General features: G+C 37.3%; 1 protein-coding gene across 1 annotated transcript in view; it reads left to right on the forward strand.

Moving 5' to 3' along the window:
- LOC128666935 (cytochrome P450 2G1) overlaps positions 1-26,950 on the forward strand; it is a 136,657-nt gene that overhangs the window by 92,748 nt on the left and 16,959 nt on the right. Inside the window, exon 6 of the mRNA XM_053721756.1 lies at positions 8,053-8,194. Coding sequence (XP_053577731.1) covers positions 8,053-8,194 — 142 coding nt within the window. The remainder of the gene's footprint in view (positions 1-8,052; positions 8,195-26,950) is intronic.

Here is a 26,950-nt window from a genome sequence, read left to right on the forward strand (position 1 = left end):
AGGTTAATTTGTCTTTATTTTAGCTAGGTAGTTTATTAAATGGTTAATACCTTTTTTAGTAACTATTCTACCTAGTTAAAATAAATACAAACTTGCCTGTAAAATAAAAATAAACCCTAAGCTGGATACAATGTAACTATTAGTTATATTGTAGCTAACTTAGGGTTTATTTTAAAGGTATGTATTTAGTTTTAAATAGGAATAATTTAGTTAATGATAGGAATTGTATTTAGATTTATTTAAAATATATTTAAGTAAGGGGGGTTAGGGTTATACTTAGGTTTAGGGGTTAATACATTTAGAATAGTGGCGGCGACGTTGGGGGCGGCAGATTAGGGGTTAATAATTATAATGTAGGTGTCGGCGATGTTGGGGCAGCAGATTAGGGGTTAATAAGTATAATGTAGGTGGCGGCGATGTCCGGAGCGGCAGATTAGGGGTTAATAGTTTTAATGTAGGTGTCAGCGATGTCGAGGGCTGCAGATTAGGGGTTAATAAATGTAAGATTAAGGGTGTTTAGACTTGGGGTTAGGGTGTTAGGTGTAAACCTAAATTTTATTTCCCCATAGGAATCAATGGGGCTGCGTTAACGTTAACGTAAGCAGCGCTGGTTTTGGAGTGAGATGTGGAGCAAAATGTTGCTCAACGCTCACTTTTTGTCTGTTAACGCCGGGTTTTAAAAGCCCATAATACCAGCGCTGTCTGTAAGTGAGCCGTGAGCATAAACTGCTCGTTAGCAACTCATAGCCTCTAACGCAAAACTCGTAATCTAGACGATAATTTTTTTAAAAGCACATAATCTTAAGGACCAACTAACTCATAGCTTTATAAGAGACAGGGCTTCAGGCAATTGGCTAACGGATATGAAGGGCTTTAAATATTGTAAGAATTGTGCAGCCTGTAGCAACATCTCTAATGCAGAAAAGAAAAAATAGGATTTTTTTCGATTCAAAAAATAGAAAGAAAAACATAATTTATGTAAGAACTTACCTGATAAATTCATTTCTTTCATATTAGCAAGAGTCCATGAGCTAGTGACGTATGGGATATACATTCCTACCAGGAGGGGCAAAGTTTCCCAAACCTCAAAATGCCTATAAATACACCCCTCACCACACCCACAAATCAGTTTAACGAATAGCCAAGAAGTGGGGTGATAAGAAAAAAGTGCGAAAGCATAAAAAACAAGGAATTGGAATAATTGTGCTTTATACAAAAAAATCATAACCACCACAAAAAAGGGTGGGCCTCATGGACTCTTGCTAATATGAAAGAAATGAATTTATCAGGTAAGTTCTTACATAAATTATGTTTTCTTTCATGTAATTAGCAAGAGTCCATGAGCTAGTGACGTATGGGATAATGACTACCCAAGATGTGGATCTTCCACGCAAGAGTCACTAGAGAGGGAGGGAAAAAATAAAGACAGCCAATTCCACTGAAAAATAATCCACACCCAAAATAAAGTTTAAATCTTAAAATGAAGAAAACTGAAATTGTAAGCAGAAGAATAAAACTGAAACAGCTGCCTGAAGTATTTTTTCTACCAAAAACTGCTTCAGAAGAAGAATACACATCAAAATGGTAGAATTTAGTAAAAGTATGCAAAGAAGACCAAGTTGCTGCTTTGCAAATCTGATCAATCAAAGCTTCATTCCTAAACGCCCAGGAAGTAGAAACTGACCTAGTAGAATGAGCTGTAATCCTTTGAGGCGGAGATTTACCCGACTCGACATAAGCATGATGAATTAAAGATTTCAACCAAGATGCCAAAGAAATGGCAGAGGCCTTCTGACCTTTCCTAGAACCGGAAAAGATAACAAATAGACTAGAAGTCTTTCGGAAATTCTTAGTAGCTTCAACATATTTCAAAGCTCTAACTACATCCAAAGAATGCAATGATCTCTCCTTAGAATTCTTAGGATTAGGACATAATGAAGGAACCACAATTTCTCTACTAATGTTGTTAGAATTCACAACCTTAGGTAAAAATTTAAAAGAAGTTCGCAACACCGCCTTATCCTGATGGAAAATCAGAAAAGGAGATTCACAAGAAAGAGCAGATAATTCAGAAACTCTTCTAGCAGAAGAGATGGCCAAAAGAAAACAAAACTTTCCAAGAAAGTAATTTAATGTCCAGTGAATGCATAGGTTCAAACGGAAGAGCTTGAAGAGCCCCCAGAACCAAATTCAAACTCCAAGGAGGAGAAATTGACTTAATAACAGGTTTTATACGAACCAAAGCTTGTACAAAACAATGAATATCAGGAAGAATAGCAATCCTTCTGTGAAAAAGAACAGAAAGAGCAGAGATTTGTCCTTTCAAGGAACTTGCAGACAAACCTTTATCCAAACCATCCTGAAGAAACTGAAAAATTCTCGGAATTCTAAAAGAATGCCAGGAAAAAATGATGAGAAAGACACCAAGAAATGTAAGTCTTCCAGACTCGATAATATATCTTCCTAGATACAGATCTACGAGCCTGTAACATAGTATTAATCACAGAGTCAGAGAAACCTCTTTGACTAAGAATCAAGCGTTCAATCTCCATACCTTTAAATTTAAGGATTTGAGATCCAGATGGTAAAAAAGGACCTTGTGACAGAAGGTCTGGTCTTAACGGAAGAGTCCACGGTTGGCAAGAAGCCATGCGGACAAGATCCGTATACCAAAACCTGTGAGACCATGCTGGAGCCACCATCAGAAAAAACGAGCATTCCTTCAGAATCTTGGAGATTACTCTTGGAAGAAGAACTAGGGGCGGAAAGATATAGGCAGGATGATACTTCCAAGGAAGTGACAATGCATCCACTGCTTCCGCCTGAGAATCCCTGGATCTGGACAGATACCTGGGAAGTTTCTTGTTTAGATGAGAAGCCATCAGATCTATTTCTGGAAGTCCCCACATTTGAACAATCTGAAGAAACACCTCTGGGTGAAGAGACCACTCGCCCGGATGTAACGTTTGGCGACTGAGATAATCCGCTTTCCAATTGTCAATACCTGGGATATGAACCGCAGAGATTAGACAGGAGCTGGATTCCGCCCATATCAGTATTCGAGATACTTCTTTCATAGCCAGAGGACTGTGAGTCCCTCCTTGATGATTGATATATGCCACAGTTGTGACATTGTCTGTCTGAAAACAAATGAACGATTCTCTCTTTAGAAGAGGCCATGACTGAAGAGCTTCTGAAAATTGCATGGAGTTCCAAAATATTGATTGGTAATCTCACCTCCTGAGATTTCCCAAACCCCTTGTGCTGTCAGAAACCCCCATACAGCTCCCCAACCTGTCAGACTTGCATCTGTTGAGATCACAGTCCAGGTTGGAAGAAAAAAAGAAGCCCCCTGAACTAAACGATGGTGGTCTGTACCACGTCAGAGGGTGTCGAACAATCAGTTTTAAAGATATTAAATGAGATATCTTTGTATAATCCCGGCACCACTGGTTCAGCATACAGAGCTGAAGAGGTCGCATGTGAAAATGAGCAAAGGGGAACACGTCCAATGCAGCAGTCATAAGAACCTAGAATTTCCATGCATAAGGCTACCGAAGGGAATGATTGAGACTGTAGGTTTCGATAAGCTGAAACCAATTTCAGACGTCTCCTGTCCAACAGAGACAGAGTCATGGACACTGAATCTATCCGGAAATCTAAAAAAAGGTTACTCTTGTCTGAGGAATCAACAAACTTTTTGGTTAATTGATCCTCCAACCATGTTCTTGAAGAAAACAACACTCATAAAAAGCTGGAAAGGATCTTTCCATTGAAAATGAGCAAAGGGAATTGAATCCAATGCTGTTAAAACTTCTATGCATATATAGCAACTGAAGGAAATAATAGAGACTAAAGGTACCGACAGACGGAACCCAATACAAATTGTCCCTTGTCTGATAGAGACAAAGATAGTGACATAAACCATCAATAAAAAATCCCAGAAGATTCCAGGTCTGAGCAGCGCTTGAACCCCATGGGTACCCAGCCATGCCTCAACAGTATCCAAAATATATAGGACAGAAACACACTGAAAGAAAGTGTTAGCCTTACTGGAATAAAATCAAAGAAATTTGGACAAAATAGAACCAAATAAATTTCAAAGAAGTCTTAACCTGCCCCTTACCAGCCAAGCTGGAATACGGCACGTGCATCGCAACATTAGGGAGCTAATTTCGAACCCCAATTAAAAACATTTTACTTGGGAAAGAACTCAGGATTCGTTCCTTAATAAGAACAATCAAACTAGTATAAGCTTAAAGTTTTAGTCTTAGAACTCAATCTTGAAGCCCATAGTAACAGTTAAGAATTGAATCCAATTATAATTGATTATCTTAGAACAAAAGAAATATGGATTTTCTTTTTTTTTTTTTTTTTTTAAATCACAGAATTCTTCTAGCTAAAATAGCTAAAGACATAGATTAACCCTCATTTGCGAATATATTCAATAAAATGAAGACACAAATGAAATCATTAGCATGATAGTCCAGTTTAAAGGACCAGTCAAAACAGAGGACTTGCAAAATGCAAAACAACAAGACAAATGCAACGGCACCTAGTCTAGTAAATGTTGACCCTTAACAATGCTAAAATAAATCATGATCTGATACTTGATCTTAAAGTAAACAGAAAAAATGAAGCAATTGCAATATCACAGGACCAAGAAAAGTACCTGAAACTAAATAATTTTCCAAAAATAAGATACAACTATATAAAGGAAAATAAATACTATTTTGCTATAAAAACAATAGCATAATTAGTAGGAGTAGAGATAGCTCCAATAAATTGGAGAACCCTCCAAATTGAATTTAACTGCTGACAAAGAATATAGTTTAAAAATAAAAGAAAATTCTCAGCCTATTCCATTCCCTAGTATGGGGAATTGGAAAGAAAACCTCTGAAATCACAGAAGAAATAAAAAGGCAGAAATAGTGTCAGCTAGTCTTAAAGAACTAGTTACCTTAATATCCAAAATAATCAACACCTCTTCAACAAAGAACAAATGTACTTTAATAATAAAAAAATTATATAAAAAAGTAGATTTGTTAGTGTCAATATCTGATGAAGAGAATTTCTGAAAGAGAAAAAAACATCATCAGGGAAGGATAAATCAGTATGTTGTTGGTCATTTGAAACTTCAATAATTAAAAAAGAAGTGAAAAAGACCTAAAAATTGTATTAGAAGGCACGAAGTCAGACATAGCCTTAATCAGAAAAAATATTTCTTATAAATCTTCTAAACATTTCTTGCACTTAAGAATGGAAATGTATAAAGCATAAATACTAATGGAATCTGCATGTAAAAGTATATCATAATAACTTATTACAAACCATAGCTAAAGATAAACATTTATAACATTTAAAATAAATGAACTTAGCTTTGGTAGAACTGAAACTCAGTTAAGCATTTTTCCAGAAGTGGCTTCTGACTCAGGGACAAACGGAGACATCTTGCAATATGTAATAGAAAAAACAACATATAAAACAAAATTGATCAAATTCCTTAAATGACAGTTTCAGGAATGGGAAAAAATGCCAGTGAACAAGCTTCTAGCAACCAGAAGCAATAAATAATGAGACTTAAATAATGTGGAGACAATAGTGACGCCCATATTTTTTAGCGCCAAAAAAGACGCCCACATTATTTGGCGCCTAAATGCTTTTGGCGCCAAAAATGACGCCACATCCGGACGCCGACACTTTTGGCGCAAAAAAACGTCAAAAAATGACGCAACTTCCGGTGACACGTATGACGCCGGAAACAGAAAAAAAAAATTTGCGCCAAAAAAGTCCGCGCCAAGAATGACGCAATAAAATGAAGCATTTTCAGCCCCCGCGAGCCTAATAGCCCACAGGAAAAAAGTCAAATTTTAAGGTAAGAAAAAAATTGATTAATTCATATGCATTATCCCAAATATGAAACTGACTGTCTGAAATAAGGAATGTTGAACATCCTGAGTCAAGGCAAATAAATGTTTGAACACATATATTTAGAACTTTATATAAAAGTGCCCAACCATAGCTTAGAGTGTCACAGAAAATAAGACTTACTTACCCCAGGACACTCATCTACAAGTAGTAGAAAGCCAAACCAGTACTGAAACGAGAATCAGTAGAGGTAATGGTATATATAAGAGTATATCGTCGATCTGAAAAGGGAGGTAAGAGATGAATCTCTATGACCGATAACAGAGAACCTATGAAATAGACCCCGTAGAAGGAGATCATTGAATTCAAATAGGCAATACTCTCCTCACATCCCTCTGACATTCACTGCACGCTGAGAGGAAAACCGGGCTGCAACCTGCTGCGGAGCGCATATCAACGTAGAATCTAGCACAAACTTACTTCACCACCTCCATAGGAGGCAAAGTTTGTAAAACTGATTTGTGGGTGTGGTGAGGGGTGTATTTATAGGCATTTTGAGGTTCGGGAAACTTTGCCCCTCCTGGTAGGAATGTATATCCCATACGTCACTAGCTCATGGACTCTTGCTAATTACATGAAAGAAAAATATGATATTAAACAACTTATAACCTGCAACAGTGTATATATAGTTTACCCTTTGATCTGTAGTTGTAATTGGTTTTATATAGGTAAAACTACTAGATTATAAAAAACAAGGATATTTGAACACATATATAGCATAAAGAAAGGTTCCGTCAAACATCCTGTGACTGCACATTTCAAAGAAAAACATAATCAGGATCCCAATGGGTTAATTTTTATGGGAATTAGAAAAATAGAAAGCAATTAGAGAGGGTCAGATAGGGACAAAGAGTTGTCCAAATAATAAAATTAAGTGGATCTTCAAACTAAGTACCCTAGTTCCCAATGGAATGAATATTGGTTTTGAACTATGTCACTTTTTAACATGAAACGATGTCTGTACTACTAGCATTAATGAATATAAAATGATGTCTTTATTATTGTTTAGATGTTTTATAACAATGCATAATGTAGATTATATTATTGCTATTATATAAGATATACTAATGAAGGTAAAAATAATATATAGAATGTAATGTTCTTCCTTGATATGAATTAGTAGATATAATGTTCAAATATGGATTAACATTCCACCTTAAATATGGGACTGAAAAAGAAAGACCTCCTATTTGTTCAAGTTCGCTTAAAAGAAGAAGTCATCCGGACCGCTGATACGAAACCCTTGAAAAAGCCACGTGGGCATGGCGAAACGTATGTCAGGTAGCGTGAAGTCAGTGACTTCACAGTGAAGAGCTTGGCTTCTAACAGGGACTGGTAACCAAACGGATACTTTGCTGCTACAATCCGTTACCATCCTCCTTGGAGACTTGAGATACCATTCTGGTTAATGGGCGAATCGTGTATAGCCCTAAGTGATGATATGTCCTGATATTCATTTAGTCTATTTCACATGTTTTTAAAATTTTAATAAATATTTTGTAAGGAAGTGGTTTCCTTACTGTTGGCTTCCCTGATAGCCTATATCAGGTCTGCAATTATATCAGGAGCTGCTTTATAGCTCCTGAAAAGTGTGAGTACAATTTCATTCAGTTTTACAACACTGTTTATTTCACAGTATCACACTATTGTGTTTTTCTTTGTGTTTGGAGACACAGTTACAATTTGGCAGCAGCAATTTTCACTTGGGAGAGCTTATCCTGACTGCCTTGTGAATCAGGACTGCACTTTACTTGAGCTTAAGATAGCTCAAGGTTATGTGAGTAGACAACTTACACAGTTGTTCAATTTTTTAATATAATGTAACAATATTGCACCATCATTTGTTTCTTTTTTCTTTGAGATATTGTGAAAATCAAAACTCCAGCATTGTTTGCCACATTATATCCTTTTTATCACATTTATTGTTGTTGTTTTTTGTCTGTGATTATAAGTTATTTATTATTGAGTAATGTCCATGACATTAAGGATGAGAGGGTTGGCACTGTAATTAAAAACTTAAATAATAACTGAAATATTGCTATTACCCATAATTCCACCATTAAAATATCTTATTCATTCTGTATTATGATTTAATCTTTTCCATCTTGTGTCTCATCTACTCAGGAGAAGGATAATTTAGACACTGAATTTCACATGGATGGTGCAGTTAATACCACGTTTGATTTATTTGCTGCTGGTACCGAAACAGTAAGCACTACCTTACGGTATGGTCTGCTGATCCTTCTTAAGCATCCTGATGTTGAAGGTAAACAGAATTAGAAAGTAATACAAATTATGTAATTAATATAGCAATTTTCTCAACACATTTTGGCCAAGATTACAAGTGGAGCACAATCAATAGTATAACCTAACCTTGCGCTTAGATTAGCACACAATCTGGTATTACAAGTGCAGGGAACGCTATTAGCTATAGTAAGTGATGAGTTAAGTGGTGCACTGAAAAATGTATGCACTTGAATATATGGATTACAAAACCCATCAAAACATATTAAAATCATTTATTTCACTTATATGTAAACATATTAATTACAAAAATAAAGTTGTATTATTTAAATAAATGTTTTAAAAGTGATTTAAAGGGATGTGATATATATCAGGTGCTTGACGGAGAAGGGCTAAAAGTTGAATATATGTGTGTGTGTTTATTTGTGCAAATGTATGTTTGCATATATGTGGATTTGTGTGCAAATAAATTGGCTTGAGTAATAAGCCAAAGGTGCGCTAAACCTCCGCTCAGTTACTGGTGTTTTACTATAGTTTTGTATTAAAATATGAGTTGCAAACAGTGCACACATACTTAAACGTACATACATATGTATGTATGTATGTTTATGTATGTGTGCAGTGTTTGCAACTCATATTTTAATACAAAACTATAGTAAAACACCAGTAACTGAGCAGAGGTTTAGTGCACCTTTGGCTTAGTACTCAAGCCAATATGAGTTTTTCAGCTCACCATCATAAAAGCCAATTATAGGCTAGATTATGAGTGTAGTGCAAATTAACGATCCCGCTGTAGGCGTTAATTGTGCTAGAAGAAGCTTTTTGCGCTCATCGGGTTGCGCTGGTATTACAAGTTAAAAGTAAACTATTTCAGCTTTAGCAGTAACCCGACAAGTGCAAATATCTGAAGTTAGAATATCATGTGCGCCTTCACATAGTATCCAATTGAGAAAAAAAAGTGGAAAAAAATCTAACAACCTACTCATATATATATCGCATATTCTCATTTGCGCTAACCCAACATGAAAATATAAATATATCATATTCCAATGTTCTTTACATAGAAGAGTATGTTCTATTTATTCAAAAATAAATATTTCTACATAATCTGATTTTTTTTTTATATAATATATATCTATACCTATATATACACACAGTCACAACAAAAGAAATTTACTGTACAAAGATGGTGAGCGGTATTAAAGTCAAAATTGACAGTTCTTACATGTAGTAATATTACATACAAAAGGTGACTGGTAATGTACCCGGGTTTAAACTGTCAGTTATCTCACTAAGGAGAGTGCCTGGTGTACAGCAGTCAGTCCGAGCACCAGTCTGGCCAAAAACACTTGGCAGTGATATTTCAGACGTACGGGTATTAACACACATGGCAGGGGATACTATCAAAGATAAATAGAAGCAACCGGTGCTCAAACAGCCTATGGCTGTGATCCCTTACCTCTCTGTAGTGTGTCTAAGACCCGGGCTCAGCTTCCTCTTGTCTCCGGTGGCTCCGCTCCAAACTTCTGCTGTGCTCGACAGCATCGCTGTAGTGTGAGGCATGCAGGGGGGCGTGTCCGATCTACCCCACAGTAACCGGTGTACAACGTAACGGTCCAGTCACATCGTAAATACAAGTAAGTTACCAAGCAAGGAGGGCAATGAAAGAATGAAGAAGCTGCCCTTTGGTGCATTTACCTTTTTCAGCGAGGATGAGCAGGACATTGACGGATACCTGCAGTACTTTGAGAGGCAGTGTAACCTACAAGGTGTGGGCTCTATGGACTGGGTCACATTTTTGTCCAGTAAACCGACAAGGCAAGCCACCGAAGCTTAATGGGCAGTCCCCAATAAAAACAGTCTGAACTAAAGCCAAGTAAAAGAAAAAACTGCTGGCCAGATATGTAATTATCCCAGAGGCCTACCCCAGAGACCTGTGGAAAAAGGAGCAAGACACTCATGTGGAGTGGGCCTACTGGTTGCACTGGGCCATTTCCAAATGGATGCAGGGATCCCAAGCAATTACCCTGTAGGATGCACTACTGCTGTTACTTCTGGAGAAATTTTACAGTTACACTGCTCCTGAGTCAGGGACTGACAATTACTAACTGTGGAGGATGCCACTCGCTCGCCTGACCAATAAATATCAAAACACCAAATGGGTGAAGTGGTTTGCCCCCCATGGACAACCCCAGCGCATGGCATCTCAACCCCAAACAAGAGGCTCCAGGCTCTATGCTATGGGTGCAATCAGATCAGTCACATCTGGAGCAACTTCCCACAAGGGAAGCCCCAGAAGACATAGACCCAGCCACCACCAGGACCTGTCCAGGAGTCCCCATCTGGTTGCTGATACACATTACCCAGTAAGCTTATGTGCAGAATCGAACCAGCAGCCACTGATTGATTTAGACCCCTTCATGGGGGGTGCTTCATGAAGGGAAGGTGCTCCATGGAGCACACCCCATCCAAACAGCAGCCCAGGAAAACTGGCAAAATCTCTGGCAGTTAGTAATTTTGGATGATCAAACAGCCCAGGGGTTAAGGGACAATGGAACTACCCTAACCCTAATACTGCTGCTCAGTCAAAGGGGAGGTCTGGGTGCGGTGTCATCTGGGTGGCAGGGTGAGCAATACATTGGTTAACCACCACTTGGGTGCATTAGGATTGGGGTGCCGGAGTCCGTACTATAGAGGCTGGGATCATGAAAGATCTGTCGGCTGAAGTACTGTTGGGGAATGACCTGGGTCAGCTAAGAGTTGTGAGATCTACTGAATCCATACCTAAGGAAGAAAGCCCATTCACCACCTGAGCCCAAGCACAAACTGCAGCCTTAACCATGGCTGGACTGAGTGACTGGGAACAACAGCAGGCTGTTGCAATGGAGCTTAACCTTTAAGCTTTACAACTTTTCAATCCAGTACCACCCTGGGAATCAGAAAGGGTTTGATTAAGCTATGTTGCATTTGCTTGTGACTGCCTTGTTGGATTTTCTTTTCCCAGACAGCCTGAAGCTGACCCATTCAGGGGGGCACAGTGACAGTTTTCCAAACACATATATTGACATTAAGTAACACAGCGACCTCTTTGGACTTCCGGTTGGGAGGAGCTAGCAGCGAGAAGCAAGAAGCGAGAGCTCCGTTAACTCGGCTCAATAGCAGCATAAAAATCCTGCTTTCACCCACTCTCCCATGTGCAGACCTTGCTGGACACCCTCAACAGAGTACCTGTACCAGCTGACTACACCAGCGTGAAGGGCCCAACATTGCCCTACACTCCCGGGAGCAAAAGAGAAATTGTGGCGCACATCCACCGGCACCATCCTCCCAAAGATGGAGACTCTCCAGGCCGGAATGGATACACTAACCACGGACATTCTACAGTACTCCATTAGGCTCACCCAGGCAGAGCAAAGAATCTCTGATGTTGAAGACAGGCAAATCTCATCCAATAACTCTATAAGTAATTTATTGAAACAGAATCAACTTCTTCAAGAAAAAGTTGATGACTTATAGAACAGAAGCAGGCGCAATAATATTAGAGTGCTGGGTGTACCTGAAGCAATTAAACCTAAAGATCTACTCAAATTTACAGCCCTGACTCTCCCCAGACTCCTCAGAGTAAACCCTGACAGTCTCCCCCTGGACATTGAAAGGGCACATAGAGTGGGACTGGAAAGAGGCCTTGCAGCTGCACCAAACCGACCCAGACAGGTCATATTTAAATGCCTGAATTATCAGGAATCAGCTCTGAGTAAAGATAATTTTTCCTGATAATTCACAGAGCATGGGAAAACAATCTTCTCTATGAAGCTTTTAATCTTCCAGGACATTTCATCAGAAGTCACGAAACTGAGAAAGGAATTCGACCCCTACTGTACCAAGCTCTATGAACAGGGAATGCAGGTCTCCCTCCTCTTTCCTGCGAAACTTTGTCTGCAAACAATATCAGGCCCAAAGATTTTTTGCACTCCAACTACAAGCATATTTGGACACAGAACCTCAAGCCCACAACAGATGATTAAATATCTGCAAGATGGAACCCCAATTACATAGAAAATGACGGTTACAAAAACATTCATTCTTCTACCGTCCTATGTATTACTACTGTCAATTGGACTCAATGTATGGTTTATAATAAGAACTATCAAGTAGGCAAGAATTAAGCATTGCTTTTGCCCTACAGAGGGCACAAACAGTTTTAAGTATTGTTTTTGTTTTAGTTTTAATTAGCATTAGTATCACTGGTCTGGGTAACCAGGTTACCCGGAACAATCTTGTTTACTGTTTAGAGGCATTCAATTTTACACTCTGCACTTTGGTGGCTTATCCACTCTTTGATATTGTTGATATTTAATATTTTTTGCTATTAATTGTTTAAGGAAAAATACCAGACTCAGCATCTTGGGTGTCATGCTCTTAATCCCGTCTGCGCCTCACCAGTACCTGTACAACATGCTCCTACCTCTCCCCAGTTGCTATGTAAGTACAAATACCATATGCTTTACACAATCTCATACACCACACTTGCTGCAAGATGCTCTCAATTCTTACATAGCCTACGGGCAATCCACCTTTACTCATGCACCAGTACTTACTCCCAGTAAAACTGTCAGAGTCACTAGGTAAGTGTGTCCACTTAATCCTTTAGGCATAGCATTCACACTTCCATTATGTACACAGGACTAAACATAATTTCATGGAATGTAGGGGGTGTCACCTCACGAACTAAGAGAAGCAAAATCCTCCACTACCTACAATCAATCCACAATGACATAGCCCTACTACAAGAGACACACCTCACTAAAGAGGAGCATGAAAAGCTAAAGATAAGATGGGTAGGAAACATTTTATATACCCCAACATAAGGCAGGAAGAGAGGAGTGGCAATCTTAACATAAAAAAGCCTCTCAATAAGTTTTGTAAATTCACTAATAGACCGGAAAGAGAGATACATCATCGCAGACCTCCATATTAACAATAAAGCATACTGCCTTTGCAATGTGTACGGGCCAAATCACCCTGAACTGGACTTCTGGACGTCGCTACAAGTGCTCCTCACATTACACAGTCACCTGCTCCTAATAGTGGTTGGAGATTTTAACCTAGCCCAAAATTGCCCGCTAGACAAATTCGTAGACCCGACACAATCCAACACAACTACACTACACCCCTCTTGCTATAAAAGAGAAGTACAAACCATAAAAAGATTTAGAGATGGACAAGGCCTCCTTGATTTATGGCGGCCAAAACACCCAGACCTTACTATACATGTGTTTCAAAGACCCATCACACCCTCTCCCATACATATTATTTCCTTTACATCATCTGCCTTGACTCCTCAAATCCCCTAACTTGCAATTCAGCAGATTACTTTTTCTGATCATGCGCCAATTAGACTACTTCTTCAAACACACCCTACCGATATGCACCGAAAATCATGGAGATTCCTCACTTACCTCTACCAAAAAGCTGACTTTCAGCAGCTACTTAAATCATACTGGATAGAATACGCAAACGATAATGCACAACACAGGGATAGCACCGACCTATACTGGCACTCATCTAAGACAGTGCTAAGAGGTGGAATCACTGCATACACAGCCCACTATCACCTGTCACCAAAGAAAGCAACAACACAAATACTGACTAGTCTCACAAGCGCTTATAACTAATATCTAACTGCTCCGACATCTCAAAGCAGACAAACATACTATACCCTAAAGGCAGAAAGAGATACCTTCCGCCAAATACAAGAAGCATTTGCCCGACCTAGGGCTCGCTTCCATTGAGCCATTAAAAATGGAGCCGTATGCTCCTGAAGTGGTCGACAGTTAAAAGTAATTTATGACTCCATTTTATTACCAGGTTTCCATTGAAATGGTTTCTGCTTTGCGTGCGGTCACTCTTTTCGTGTAGGTGTAAGTTAGCATTGTGTTAATGCTTCCACCCATTGCTGGATTTCTAAAACATTAATAGATTACTATGGTAACCCGACCTTACACTACAATTGATCGCATATATGGCGCCGCATACAAGTGCGGCACGTATATTTTCCCCTTTGCTCACTGTTAAAATAAAATCAAACACCTAACGCATGTGCAATATCTACCTCTCAACCGCAACCCCCCCACGACAATAACTAATGTATTAACCCCTAATCCGCCAACCCCCATGTCGCAAAGTATCTATTTAAACTTTTAACCCCTAATCCGCCATTAACCCACATAGCAATTAACTTAATAAATCTATTAACCCCTAAACTGCCAAACCCCACAACGCAAATAACTAACCACTAAGCCCCCTAACCTAACACACCATAAATTAACTCCATAACATAAATTAAAATAATCCTAACTTACAATTCAAATAAAAAATCCTGAATTACAATTAAAATAAAAATCTAACATTACTTTAAAAAAATTTTTTTTTTAAATGAATCTAAAAAGACAAAAAATTAAAAAGTCTAACATTACATAAAATAATAAACCAAATTATAAAAAAAAAAATTATACCTAATCCCTATGAAAATAAAAAAGTCCCCCAAAATAAAAACACCCCCTAATCTAATACTAAACTACCAATGGCCCTTAAAAGAGCCTTTTGCAGGGAATTGCCCTAAGTTAAACAGCTCCTTTAACTTTAAAAACACTAACTCCCCCCTCTAACAGTAAAATCCCCCACCCACCAAACCCCCCAAAATAAAAAAAAACTCACACTAAAAAATCCTAAACTTCCCATTGCCCTTAAAGGGGCATTTGTATGGGCATTCCCCTTAAAATGGCATTTAGCTCTTTTATAATTGCCCAAAATCCCTAATCTAAAAAATAAAACCCCCAAATAATTAAAAAAAAACCAACTAAGTCGAACCCCCAAATAGGTACTCACCTTTCCTGAAGTCCAGCGGTGAAGTCTCCTTCCAAGCGGTGACCTCTTCTATCTTCATCCAGGAAAGAGATAGAAGGTGAAAGAGTTGTTTAACTTAGGGGAATGCCCTACAAAAGGCCATTTTAAGGGCTATTGGTAGTTAAGTATTAGATTAGGGGGTGTTTTTATTTTTTTTGGGGGGGGGCTTTTTTATTTTCATAGGGATTAGGTATATTTTTTTTATTTTTGATAATTTGGTTTATTATTTTATGTAATGTTAGATTTTTTTTGTAATTTTAGATTAATTTAAACTTAGTTTTTTTATTTTTAAAGTAATGTTAGGTTGTTTATTTTAATTGTAATTTAGGATTATTTTAATTTATGTAAAGGGGTTAATTTAGGGGGTGTTAGGTTAGGGGGCTTAGTGATTAGTTATTTGCGAAATGGGGGCATGACAGTTTAGAGGTTAATAGTTTAAATAGCTAGATTGCATTCTGGGGGCATGGCGGATTAGGGGAAATAGTTTAAATAGATACTTTGCTATATGGGGGTTGGTGGATTAGGGGTTAATGGTTTAAATAGATACTTTGTGATATGGGGGCATGGCAGATTAGGGGTTAATAGTTTTAATAGCTAGTTTGCATTGTGGGGCATGGCAGTTTAGAGTTTAATACATTTATTATAATTTGCAATGTGATGATAGAGGGGTTTTGTTGTGTCATAGTAGATAAGGTTGAAAAAAGACTGAAGTCCATCGAATTCAACCTATTCAAATCTAAAATACTTACAAAAAGCTCCAGTTAAGCTTAAATAACCCCACTAAAAGGTGATCCATTTAATACTAGCAATCATATCCATGAATTTTGTTTATATACAGAAATGTATCCAGACTATTTTTAAATGTATCTAGGGTATTGGCATTCACTACCTCCTTTGGTAATGAGGTCCACAATTTTATTGCTCTTACAGTGAAAAAACGTTTCCGTTGCAGGAGATTAAATCTCCTTTCCTCCAACCTTAAATTGTGACCTCTTGTCAGAAACAATTTTCTTGGAATAAACAGAGCTTCTGCCATCTCTGTATATGGGCCTTGAATATATTTATTTAAAGTAATCATGTCACCTTTCAAGCACCTTTTTTCTAAAGAAAACAGACCCAGTTTGGCTAGCCTCTCCTCATAGGTTAAATTCTCCAATCCCCTTATTAGCTTTTCTAGTTCTGCAATATCTTTTTTTGCGATCGGTCCCCAGAACTACACTCCATACTCAAGGTGAGGTCTAACCAGGGCTTTATATAGTGACAGAATTATGCTTTCCTCCCTTGAATCAATGCCTCTTTTAATACATGCTAGTATCTTATTAGCGGCCCTGCATTGTACACCCATCTTTAGCTTGTTATCTATTACTACTCCCAAATCCCTTTCCTCCTCTATTTGGATAAGTCTTGTCCCATTTAAAAAATACGTTGCTTGCTTATTTTTACTTCTAAAATGTACAACCTTGCATTTTCCCATATTAAATCTCATTTTCCATTTACTTGCCCATATTTCTAATTTTTGCAGATCCCTTTATAATGAAAGTTCACCCTGCTCTGACCTAATGACCTTACTTAACTTAGTATCATCTGCAAAAATAGAGATGTCACTATTTAATTCTTGCTCCAAGTCATTTACAAAAATATTAAAAAGAACAGGACCCAGTACTGATCCCTGGGGGACTCCACTGATTACCCTTGTCCAATCTGAGTATGATCCATTTACTACTACTCGTTGCTCCCTATCTTTTATACAGTTATTTATTCATGAGCTAACATTTTCAGATATTCCCAGTCCCTTAATTGTGTGCATTAATATCTCATGTGGCACTGTATCAAATGCCTTTGCAAAATCTAAGTATATCACATCAACTGATTTCCTTTTATCTATATTTTTATTTACTTCCTTGTAGAATCTATTTAGATTAGTTTAACATGATCTATTTCTCCTAAAACCATTCTGATTAGAACTCATACGGCTAGATTACGAGTTTTGTCGGTAAAGCCATGCGGTGCTAACGAGCAGTTTTCAGTCACCGCTCACCTACAGGCAATGCTGGTATTACAGATTTTTTCAAACCCGGCGTTATCCGCAGAAAAGTGAGCGTAGAGCAAAATTTAGCTCCAGATCTCACTGTAATACCAGAGCTGCTTACGGTAGCGGTGAACTGGCTAAACGTGCTTGTGCACGATTTCCCCATAGAAATCAATGGGGCAGAGCCGGCTGAAAAAAACCCTAACACTTGCAAAAGAGCAGCGTTCCACTCCTAACGCAGCCCCATTGATTACTATGGGGAAATACATTTTATGCAAAAGAGTGAAAAATAGGAGAAGCGATAAAAAAAGCTAAAGGTGCTACAATGAAATCAATGTGAGATATATAACTTGCTATGCAAATTGGATTTAATCAGACACTCAAAAGTAGTACAAATCCTGTAAAGATAGAATACATAAATGTAAAGACATTAAAAATTGGACGTCTCTGATATATTAAAACACAAATAGATAAAAAAACGAAGAGCAAATGACTACTGTTGCCAATATAATAGAACTTGTCTCTGTATCAGATAAAGAGTCGACAATCAACAACTTGGATCCTCAAAAACGATTAAAAAGGATCAGTGCCAGGTAAGAATTTACCCGTGTTACCTTCAAGAGTACCGTCCATTTGTATGGAACCACCTCCGTGAGGCGTAAGCGTGTCCTGTGACGTCACTGATCGGGAGGTGTCGTCTCTGAAGGGAAATCCTATTGGTCAGGATAACTTGACAGATGAACTATAGCGGCCGCTATATTATAGAAAAGATGTAAACCCCCGCTCTTAGTGCAGAACAGCACGCAGGGTTGTAGTATATCCAGATCTCTCTTTCAGACCTTGTAGTAGCCTACGGGCTTTGATATGCAACTTGGAACCGGCTTGGCTTAGGAACGTAACCTTTCACAATGCGGTCCTAGTGCTCTCCGTGGATTAAATTGAAATAGCTGAAAACCTGGTACTTCAACAAAGTGTTAGAGTCCTTATAGATAATATAAAGTACAGGATAGCTGTGGCTTCTCATCAACGCGTTTCTCCCTCTTACAGGGCTTTCTCAAGATGAATTAGCTCCAGTCACAGCTTCCTTTTAAACAGTCCAGATTCAAACCTATTGGTCAGGTTAGATTAATCAGTATATCAGGTGTGCTCACTACAATTGATCTATTGGCAACAGTATTGGCAACTTAAATAAAAAGACACAGAACTTTTCTAAAAACAAACATTTTCACTAATAATTTTTTTATGTATATATATATATATATATATATATATATATATATATATATATATGTATAAACACCCATATATTTGCATATTAGCATGAATTTATAAAATTATAACTCCACTTGGATGAAAACAATTAAATGCCTTCAAAGAACGGTATTAGTGTTACTGGAAAAAATGTGATTTAAAAGAGCAATAGTACATCTCACTAAGTTGTTATTAGTCTTATGAATTAGTGCTAATTATAGAGGCTGGATATTACTTATGTGCGTAGAAGAAACATATATAAAAATAAAAACATATACGAATGCTACAACATTTTTTTTTACATTAATAACCTGCAGTATTTCTGCTGATGTGTAAGAATATATACATGTGCTTATATTAAAACAGGTGATCGTATATGAATTAAAGGACAGTGACTATTATTATTAAAATCTTAAATTATCACATAAAATCTGTGATTAGATTCAAAGCATATATATGTGTATATGTGTACACCCCATATTAAAAAATGTATCTTATTTTACCTTTGTATCGTGTGGCTAATAGTTGTAATTTTAAATTAAAAAAGTGAAAAAGGTGAAAGTGAGGCTATATTGAAACGAAAAAAAGATTTTTTATAAAAAAAGTCATTCTTAAACTATACCATTAATCTAAAACAAAGGGTGAAATGTCAAGTTCAGAGTTCAAACCAGCTGGATATAGAATATCATATTTATATATGTATTCTGCTTCTTTTATACATAGTAACTTATCTATGTTACCTCCTCTCCAATGGCACTTAAAGGGACATGCCACCCACATTTTTTCTTTTATGATTTAGAAAGAGAATGCAATTTTAAACATCTTTCTAATTTACTTATATTATCTAATTTGTTTTATTCTCTTGATATTCTTTGATGAAAAGCATATCTAGATATGCTCACTAGCTGCTGATTGGTTGCTGCACATAGAAGCCTCGTGTGATTGGCTCATCCTGTGCATTGCTTTTTCTTCAACTAAGGATAGCTAGAAAATGAAGCAAAATAAATAATGGAAGTAAATTGTAATGTTGTTTAAATTTATATTCTCTATCTGAATCATGAAAGAAAGATTTTGGGTTTAGTGGCCCTTTAATGTGTTGTATTCCCCAGAAAGTTAAATCCTTTGTTCTGCCTCTGTGTACTTCTTTAAAATGCTTATAGAGTCTGGTGTTCTCTTTTTCTTTCTCTATACATAAACGTTGCTCTCTAATCCTATCTTTTAGCATCCTTTTTGTTTCCCAAAGTATATTAAATTGCACGTACATTGGAGTACATATATGACCCCTTTTGTCGTGCATCTAATAAGTTCTTTTATTGGGATCAATTATCCTGTAGATGGGATTTTTAAAGAGTTTTTTTACAACTATGCTGACAGGCCTTACATGTGTAGCAGGGGAAAAAACCTGCCACTTTCTTTCCTGCAATGTTTGATTGGGTATTTGGACTTATTTTATTTTCAAGAAAGGTACTGGGTATTTTTTGTAGCATTCGTATATGTTTTTATTTTTATATATGTTTCTTCTACGCACATAAGTAATATCCAGCCTCTATACTTAGCACTAATTCATAAGACTAATAACAACTTAGTGAGATGTACTATTGCTCTTTAAAATCACATTTTTTCCAGTAACACTAATACCGTTCTTTGAAGGCATTTAATTGTTTTCATCCAAGTGGAGTTATAATTTTATAAATTCATGCTAATATGCAAATATATGGGTGTTTATTTATATATATATATATATATATATATATATATGCATAAAAAAATTTTTATCAGTGAAAATTTTGTTTTTAGAAAAGTTCTGTGTCTTTTTATTTAAGTTGCCAATACTCTTGCCAATAGATCAATTGTAGTGAGCACACCTGATATACTGATTAATCTAACCTGACCAATAGGTATGAATCTGGACTGTTTAAAAGGAAGCTGTGACTGGAGCTAATTCATCTTGAGAAAGCCCTTTAAGAGGGAGAAACGCGTTGATGAGAAGCCACAGCTATCCTGTACTTTATGTTATCTATAAGGACTCTAACACTTTGTTGAAGTACCAGGTTTTCAGCTATTTCAATTTAATCCATGGAGAGCACTAGGACCGCATTGTGAAAGGTTACGTTCCTAAGCCAAGCCGGTTTCAAGTTGCATATCAAAGCCCGTAGGATACTAAAAGGTCTGAAAGAGAGATCTGGATATACTACAACCCTGCGTGCTGTTCTGCACTAAGAGCGGGGGTTTACATCTTTTCTATAATATAGCGGCCGCTATAGTTCATCTGTCAAGTTATCCTGACCAATAGGATTTCCCTTCAGAGACGACACCTCCCGATCAGTGACGTCACGGGTCACGCTTACGCCTCACGGAGGTGGTTCCTTACAAACGGACGGTACTCTTGAAGGTAACACGGGTAAATTCTTACCTGGCACTGATCCTTTTTAATCGTTTTTGAGGATCCAAGTTGTTGATTGTCGACTCTTTATCTGATACAGAGACAAGTTCTATTATATTGACAACAGTAGTAATTTGCTCTTCGTTTTTTTATCTATTTGTGTTTTAATATATCAGAGACGTCCGATTTTTAATGTCTTTACATTTATGTATTCTATCTTTACAGGATTTGTACTACTTTTGAGTGTCTGATTAAATCCAATTTGCATAGCAAGTTATATATCTCACATTGATTTCATTGTAGCACCTTTAGCTTTTTTAGCGCTTCTCCTATTTTTCACTCTTTTGCATATCTTTTTTTCCCTAACTTGAGGGACTTTAGGGTTGGAGTAGTCTGGTGCCTCTTGCGCACACTTTAAATATACCTATACACGAAATACATTTTATGTCTACACCTAACACCCTAACATGAGTCCCGAGTCTAAACACCCCTAATCTTACACTTATTAACCCCATCTGCCGCCCTCGACATTGCCAAAACCTACATTATATTTATTAACCCCTATTTTGCCGCCGCCCAACGTTGCCGCCACTATAATAAAGTTATTAACCCCTAAACCTAAATCTAACCCTAACACCCCCCTAACTTAAATATAATTTTACTAAATCTAAATAAAATTACTACAATTAAATAAATTATTCCTATTTAAAATTAAATACTTACCTATAAAATAAACCCTAAGAAAGCTACAATATAACTAATAGTTACATTGTATCTAGCTTAGGGTTTATTTTTATTTTACAGGCAACTTAGTATTTATTTTAACTAGGTGCAATAGTTATTAAATAGTTATTAACTATTTAATAACTACCTAGTTAAAATAAACACACATTTACCTGTAAAATAAAACCTGACCTAAGTTACAATTACACCTAACACTACACTATAATTAAATTAATTACCTAAATTAACTACAATTAATTACAATTAAATACAATAAACTAAAGTACGGAAAAAACAAACACTAAATTACAGAAAATAATAAAATAATTAAAAAAAATTAAAACTAATTACACCTAATCTAATCCCCCTAATAAAATAAAAAAAGCCCCCCAAAATAATAAAAATCCCTACCCTATACTAAATTACAAATAGCCCTTAAAAGGGCTTTTTGCGGGGCATTGCCCCAAAGTAATCAGCTCTTTTACCTGTAAAAAAAAGTACAAACAACTCCCCCAACATTAAAACCCACCACTCACACACACACCCAACCCTACTCTAAAACCCACCCAATCCCTCCTTAATAAAACCTAACACTAACCCCTTGAAGATCACCCTACCTTGAGATGTCTTCACCCAACCGGGCCAAAGTCCTCAACGAAGTCGGGTGACGTGGTCCTTCCGGTTGCTGAAATTGAGTTATAACGGGCCGTTGGAAGCAGTCGATAAACAATATTACTTCCGACAGCTTATTTAATGGTTTGCGAGTGCATGCAATCCAAATTATGGCTCAATGGAAACAAGCTCCTAGACAGGGTAAATTTTACTGACATGGCAATAAGGCGGGGAAACTGCTAGCAAATATGGTGCACATTACCACCCCAAAATCCTACATAACGGCAATTAAAACAGGCACATACTGTAGCTTCAAACTAGCACCCAGAGATTATTAAATAATTTTCAGCATACTACAAAACACTCTATGCCAAGCAAGAGATAAATAGCCATGATAAAATGCACTTCTGGAACAAAGTCCAACTCCCATAACATTCTATAGAACAGCAGGCCACCCTAAATGCCCCAATTCATATTGAGGAGGTAGCCAAAGCAATTAAGAATTCCAAACTAGATAAGTCTCAAGAACGAGGTACCATACAGGGTTGTCCTTTGTCCCCCTGCTAGTCAATCTAGCAATCAAACCCTTAGCCTGCTACATTGGGCAATACACTGAAGGTCTAAAAATTAACACGCACACTACACACTTATTGTTATATGCAGACAACCTACTCCTATACATAACTGACCCCGCTTAGACCATCCCAAATTTTCTCAACATACTGATGCAATTCAGCAATTTTACAGGTTATAAAATAAATTCGGACAAATAGTAGGTCATATGGCTCCAAAACAAAAGCAACATCTCACTTCATGACACCAGTCTTACAACAACCTTGAAATAATTCAAATATTTAGGGATTTATTTACACATTGACCCCATACAGTTATACTCGTTTAACATCAGTACTAGTATTGTTAACATACCAAATACCATACATAATTGGCAAAGACTTTCCCTGTCCCTTTCAGGGAGAATCCAACTCCTCAAAATGATCATGCTCCCAAAACTATTATATCCCCTCCAGATGCTCCCCTTTCTACTTTCAGCAAAGGACTTGAAACACATTTCAAAATTGTTTGGTGTCTTCATCTGGCAGAAAAAGAAACAAATAATCAACAAAACATGTTTAGCAATGCCAACCTTTTTGAGGGGTTTAAAACTGCCTAACATACAGTGGTACAATTAGGCATCATTGATTAAACTAGTCATAGGCTGGTTAATAGACTCAAATTATTTTTGCCCAGCAGTGAAGAGGGAGCTCCTGGCCCCCTATCTTCCGGTCTTTCTCCCTGATACCCTGAACACATCCCTGCCACTAAGTATTAAACCAAACATACTCTTCAAAGACCGATTACAAGCTTTGTGAAAGGTCTGTAGAATGTGGGACCTTGAATTTAAAATCAGTAAATACCTACCTATCCAGGGCAACCCCAACATTGTTCCTGGCTACACCATTAAGCCCTTCCAGCTTTGGAAACAGAAAGGACTTTCTAGACCCAAGCGGCTCTTTGGTTCTCCCATTCGCATATTGCCAACATTACATACATTCTCTCCTACCACTAAACAGAGAAAATCTAATTTACTCTAGCATAGAGAGGCTTTGCAACATAGCTAGGCAAGGAATCCATTCCATTACTTACATTTATAATTCACTCAGTGCACAATATGAACAATAGACACAACAACAAATCCTCTCCAAGTGGCATATCTTAGGCAACGATCCCATTACACAGGAATAACTCCTGAGCTGCTTTGCCAGAGTTAGAAAAGCTACTCTCTCTTCTTACTTCAGGGAATCACAAACCAAATTGATGCACCAAGCATACTTTACACCCCATATCCAATCAAAATGGCTCCCAGACACACACGACAAATGCTACAAATGTTCATTACCCACCCCAGATATGATACATCTGATTTGGGGATGCCCAAAATTACAAAGATTCTGGAACAAACTAGCATATCCAACTTCCTCCAAACTAAAATAAATCTTACGGCACACTATGTCCTTTTTCTAGTAAGAAGCTCACTCCAAAAGTAGAGCAGATTCCTGGAAATGACAATACTGATTGCCAGGAAACTCATATTACAATATTGGGTTAAACACAAAGAACCACCTTTTAAAAAACTAGTGCTAGCCATGCATGCCCAAATACTAATAGACAAACTGATGTACAGGGTCATCTAAATGCAAGGATAGAGTCGTTCATAAACAAATGGGAACCTTTCTTACTATATATACCAACAAACCTAAGAAACAGAATTCTATACCCCTTTCAAAATTCAATTTTCATGCTCACAGAAAACCTACAGAGTAGATAGTGTACTACCTCACAATAATCTGCACAAAGCATACACCACAACCTCTAATGGGAAGTAGCTGGTGGGGCACGTATGGCAGCGGACACAAAAGTCTGGAAAAAGATAACTTTATCTTACTTCTTTTCTCACTATATGGTTCACAATGTCAACCACTGGTATACCTGGAACCTGAACCAAGCAAAGCAGCTAAGTCTACCTCTTATAAGGACCTAGCAACCATGCATGATGTTTATGGACTTACCACTTGGATTAATATATTGTCAAGGCTGGTCCTCATTTTGACTTAAGTGACTTAATCGCAACAGCTGCTACTTGCGTTATTGCACTAATGTTTAGTTATGTTTAGTTAATTGTATTGATATTTTGTTTAGAAAACTGGAATTCAGGGATCGCATAGGCCTAAATTTTGTAACTCAGACACACATTCTTAACCAGAGTATATTTTCAATAGCATTGTAAATAATGACTGTACTTGGTGTCTTTTTCATAACATTTTGTTTTTGCCAAAGAAGGCACATATGTGGATGTCTGAATGCCATTGAAAAATAAGGTTTAAAAAAAAACACAGCGACCTCTTCAGGCCCATTGTGATGGTTCCCCAGTCACATATATGGACATTGGGCAACACAGCGCCCTCTATTGGTTGGTGAAAGTTCTTAGACATTGTATAACAGCGCCATCTATTGCTACAAGGTTCATCACTAAAATGTGTACTGGGGAAAGACTAATTTGCATATATTTCGCACAGTGGAAGAATGCAAATGTATGGTTTTGAGTTTTATTTTTTAGAGTGGGTCATCAGAAGTTAATGGTGTATTGTTAAAGGCTAGTCCTGAGGGAAAATGGGAATATGATTGTTAAAGGCGCCTAAATTTATAGCGTGCAAAGGAATAATATATGGTAGTGTTGCAACAATATGTTATTAATGATAAATATAAAGTTGCTAATACTTGTGTACCAAATTACTCTCTCATGTGACTAATTGTGACAGGTTACCTAAAGTTGTAACAATCCACAAAAAGGGGGGTAGTTATCAAGCCGTCAACCTCAAATACGCTGGAATTCCGCAGCGTATTTGTGGCAAGGCTGATTCGCCTTAGTTATCAAAGGCTAGAGACCGGCAAAAGTAGAATTTTGTGACGTAAACTTCGATCCGCCGGACTCAGTCCGACACAGATCGATTCTTACGTCACTCCAGACGGCACAATCTCACTACTTTTGCTAGTTATCAAATGACTAGCAGGTACGCTCGGCACTTTTACGGCCCAGCGTACCTGGTTTTCAAACCACCACCCCTGGAGGCGGCAGATCCCATAGGAATCAATGGGAGTCTGACCATAGCGAAAGTACAAGTTCGCTGCTGACAGACATCCCATTGATTTCTATGGGAGCTGTCTACACCTAACACCCTAACATGTACCCCGAGTCTAAACACCACTAATCTGTCCCCCCCTACACCGCCGCAACTAAATAAAGTTATTACCCCCTAAACCGCCACTCCCGGAGCCCACCGCAAGCTACTCTATAAATATTAACCCCTAAACCGCCGCTCCCGGAGCCCACTGCAACTATAATAAATGTCTTAACCCCTAAACCGCCGCTCACGGAGCCCACCGCCACCTATATTATACCTAGTAACCCCTATCCTGCCCCCCCTATACCGCCACCCTCTATAATAAAGTTATTAACCCCTATCCTGCCAATCCCGCACCTCGCCGCAACTAAATAAATAGTTTAACCCCTAAACCGCCGCTCCCGGACCCCCGCAACCTATATTAAATTTATTAACCCATATCCTGCCCCCCCTACACCGTCGCCACCTATAATAAATTTATTAACCCCTATCCTGCCCCCCACTACACCGCCGCCACTGTAATAAAATTATTAACCCCTAAACCTAAGTCTAACCCTAACCCGAACGCCCCCCTAACTTAAATATTAATTAAATCTAAATAATATTTCTCTTATTAATTAAATTAATCCTATTTAAAACTAAATACTTACCTTTAAAATAAACCCTAATATAGCTACAATATAAATAATAATTATATTGTAGCTATCTTAGGATTTATTTATATTTTACAGGTAACTTTCAATTTATTTTAACTAGGTACAATAGCTATTAAATAGTTATTAAGTATTTAATAGCTTACCTAGCTAAAATAAAGAGAAATGTACCTGTAAACTAAAAACTAACCTAAGTTACAATTACACCTAACACTACACTATACTTTAATAAATTATTCCTATTTAAAACTAAATACTTACCTGTAAAATAAACCCTAAGATAGCTACAATATAATTAATAATTACATTGTAGCTATCTTAGGATTTATATTTATTTTACAGGTAAATTTGTATTTATTTTAGCTAGTTAGAATAGTTATTAAATAGTTATTAACTATTTAATAACTACCTAGCTAAAAGAAATACAAAATTACCTGAAAAATAAATCCTAACCTAAGTTACAATTAAACCTAACACTACACTATCATTAAATAAATTAAATAAACTACCTTCAAATAACTACAATTAAATACAATTACAT

Source organism: Bombina bombina, chromosome 7 (assembly GCF_027579735.1).
Source record: "Bombina bombina isolate aBomBom1 chromosome 7, aBomBom1.pri, whole genome shotgun sequence".
Lineage (NCBI taxonomy): Eukaryota > Metazoa > Chordata > Amphibia > Anura > Bombinatoridae > Bombina > Bombina bombina.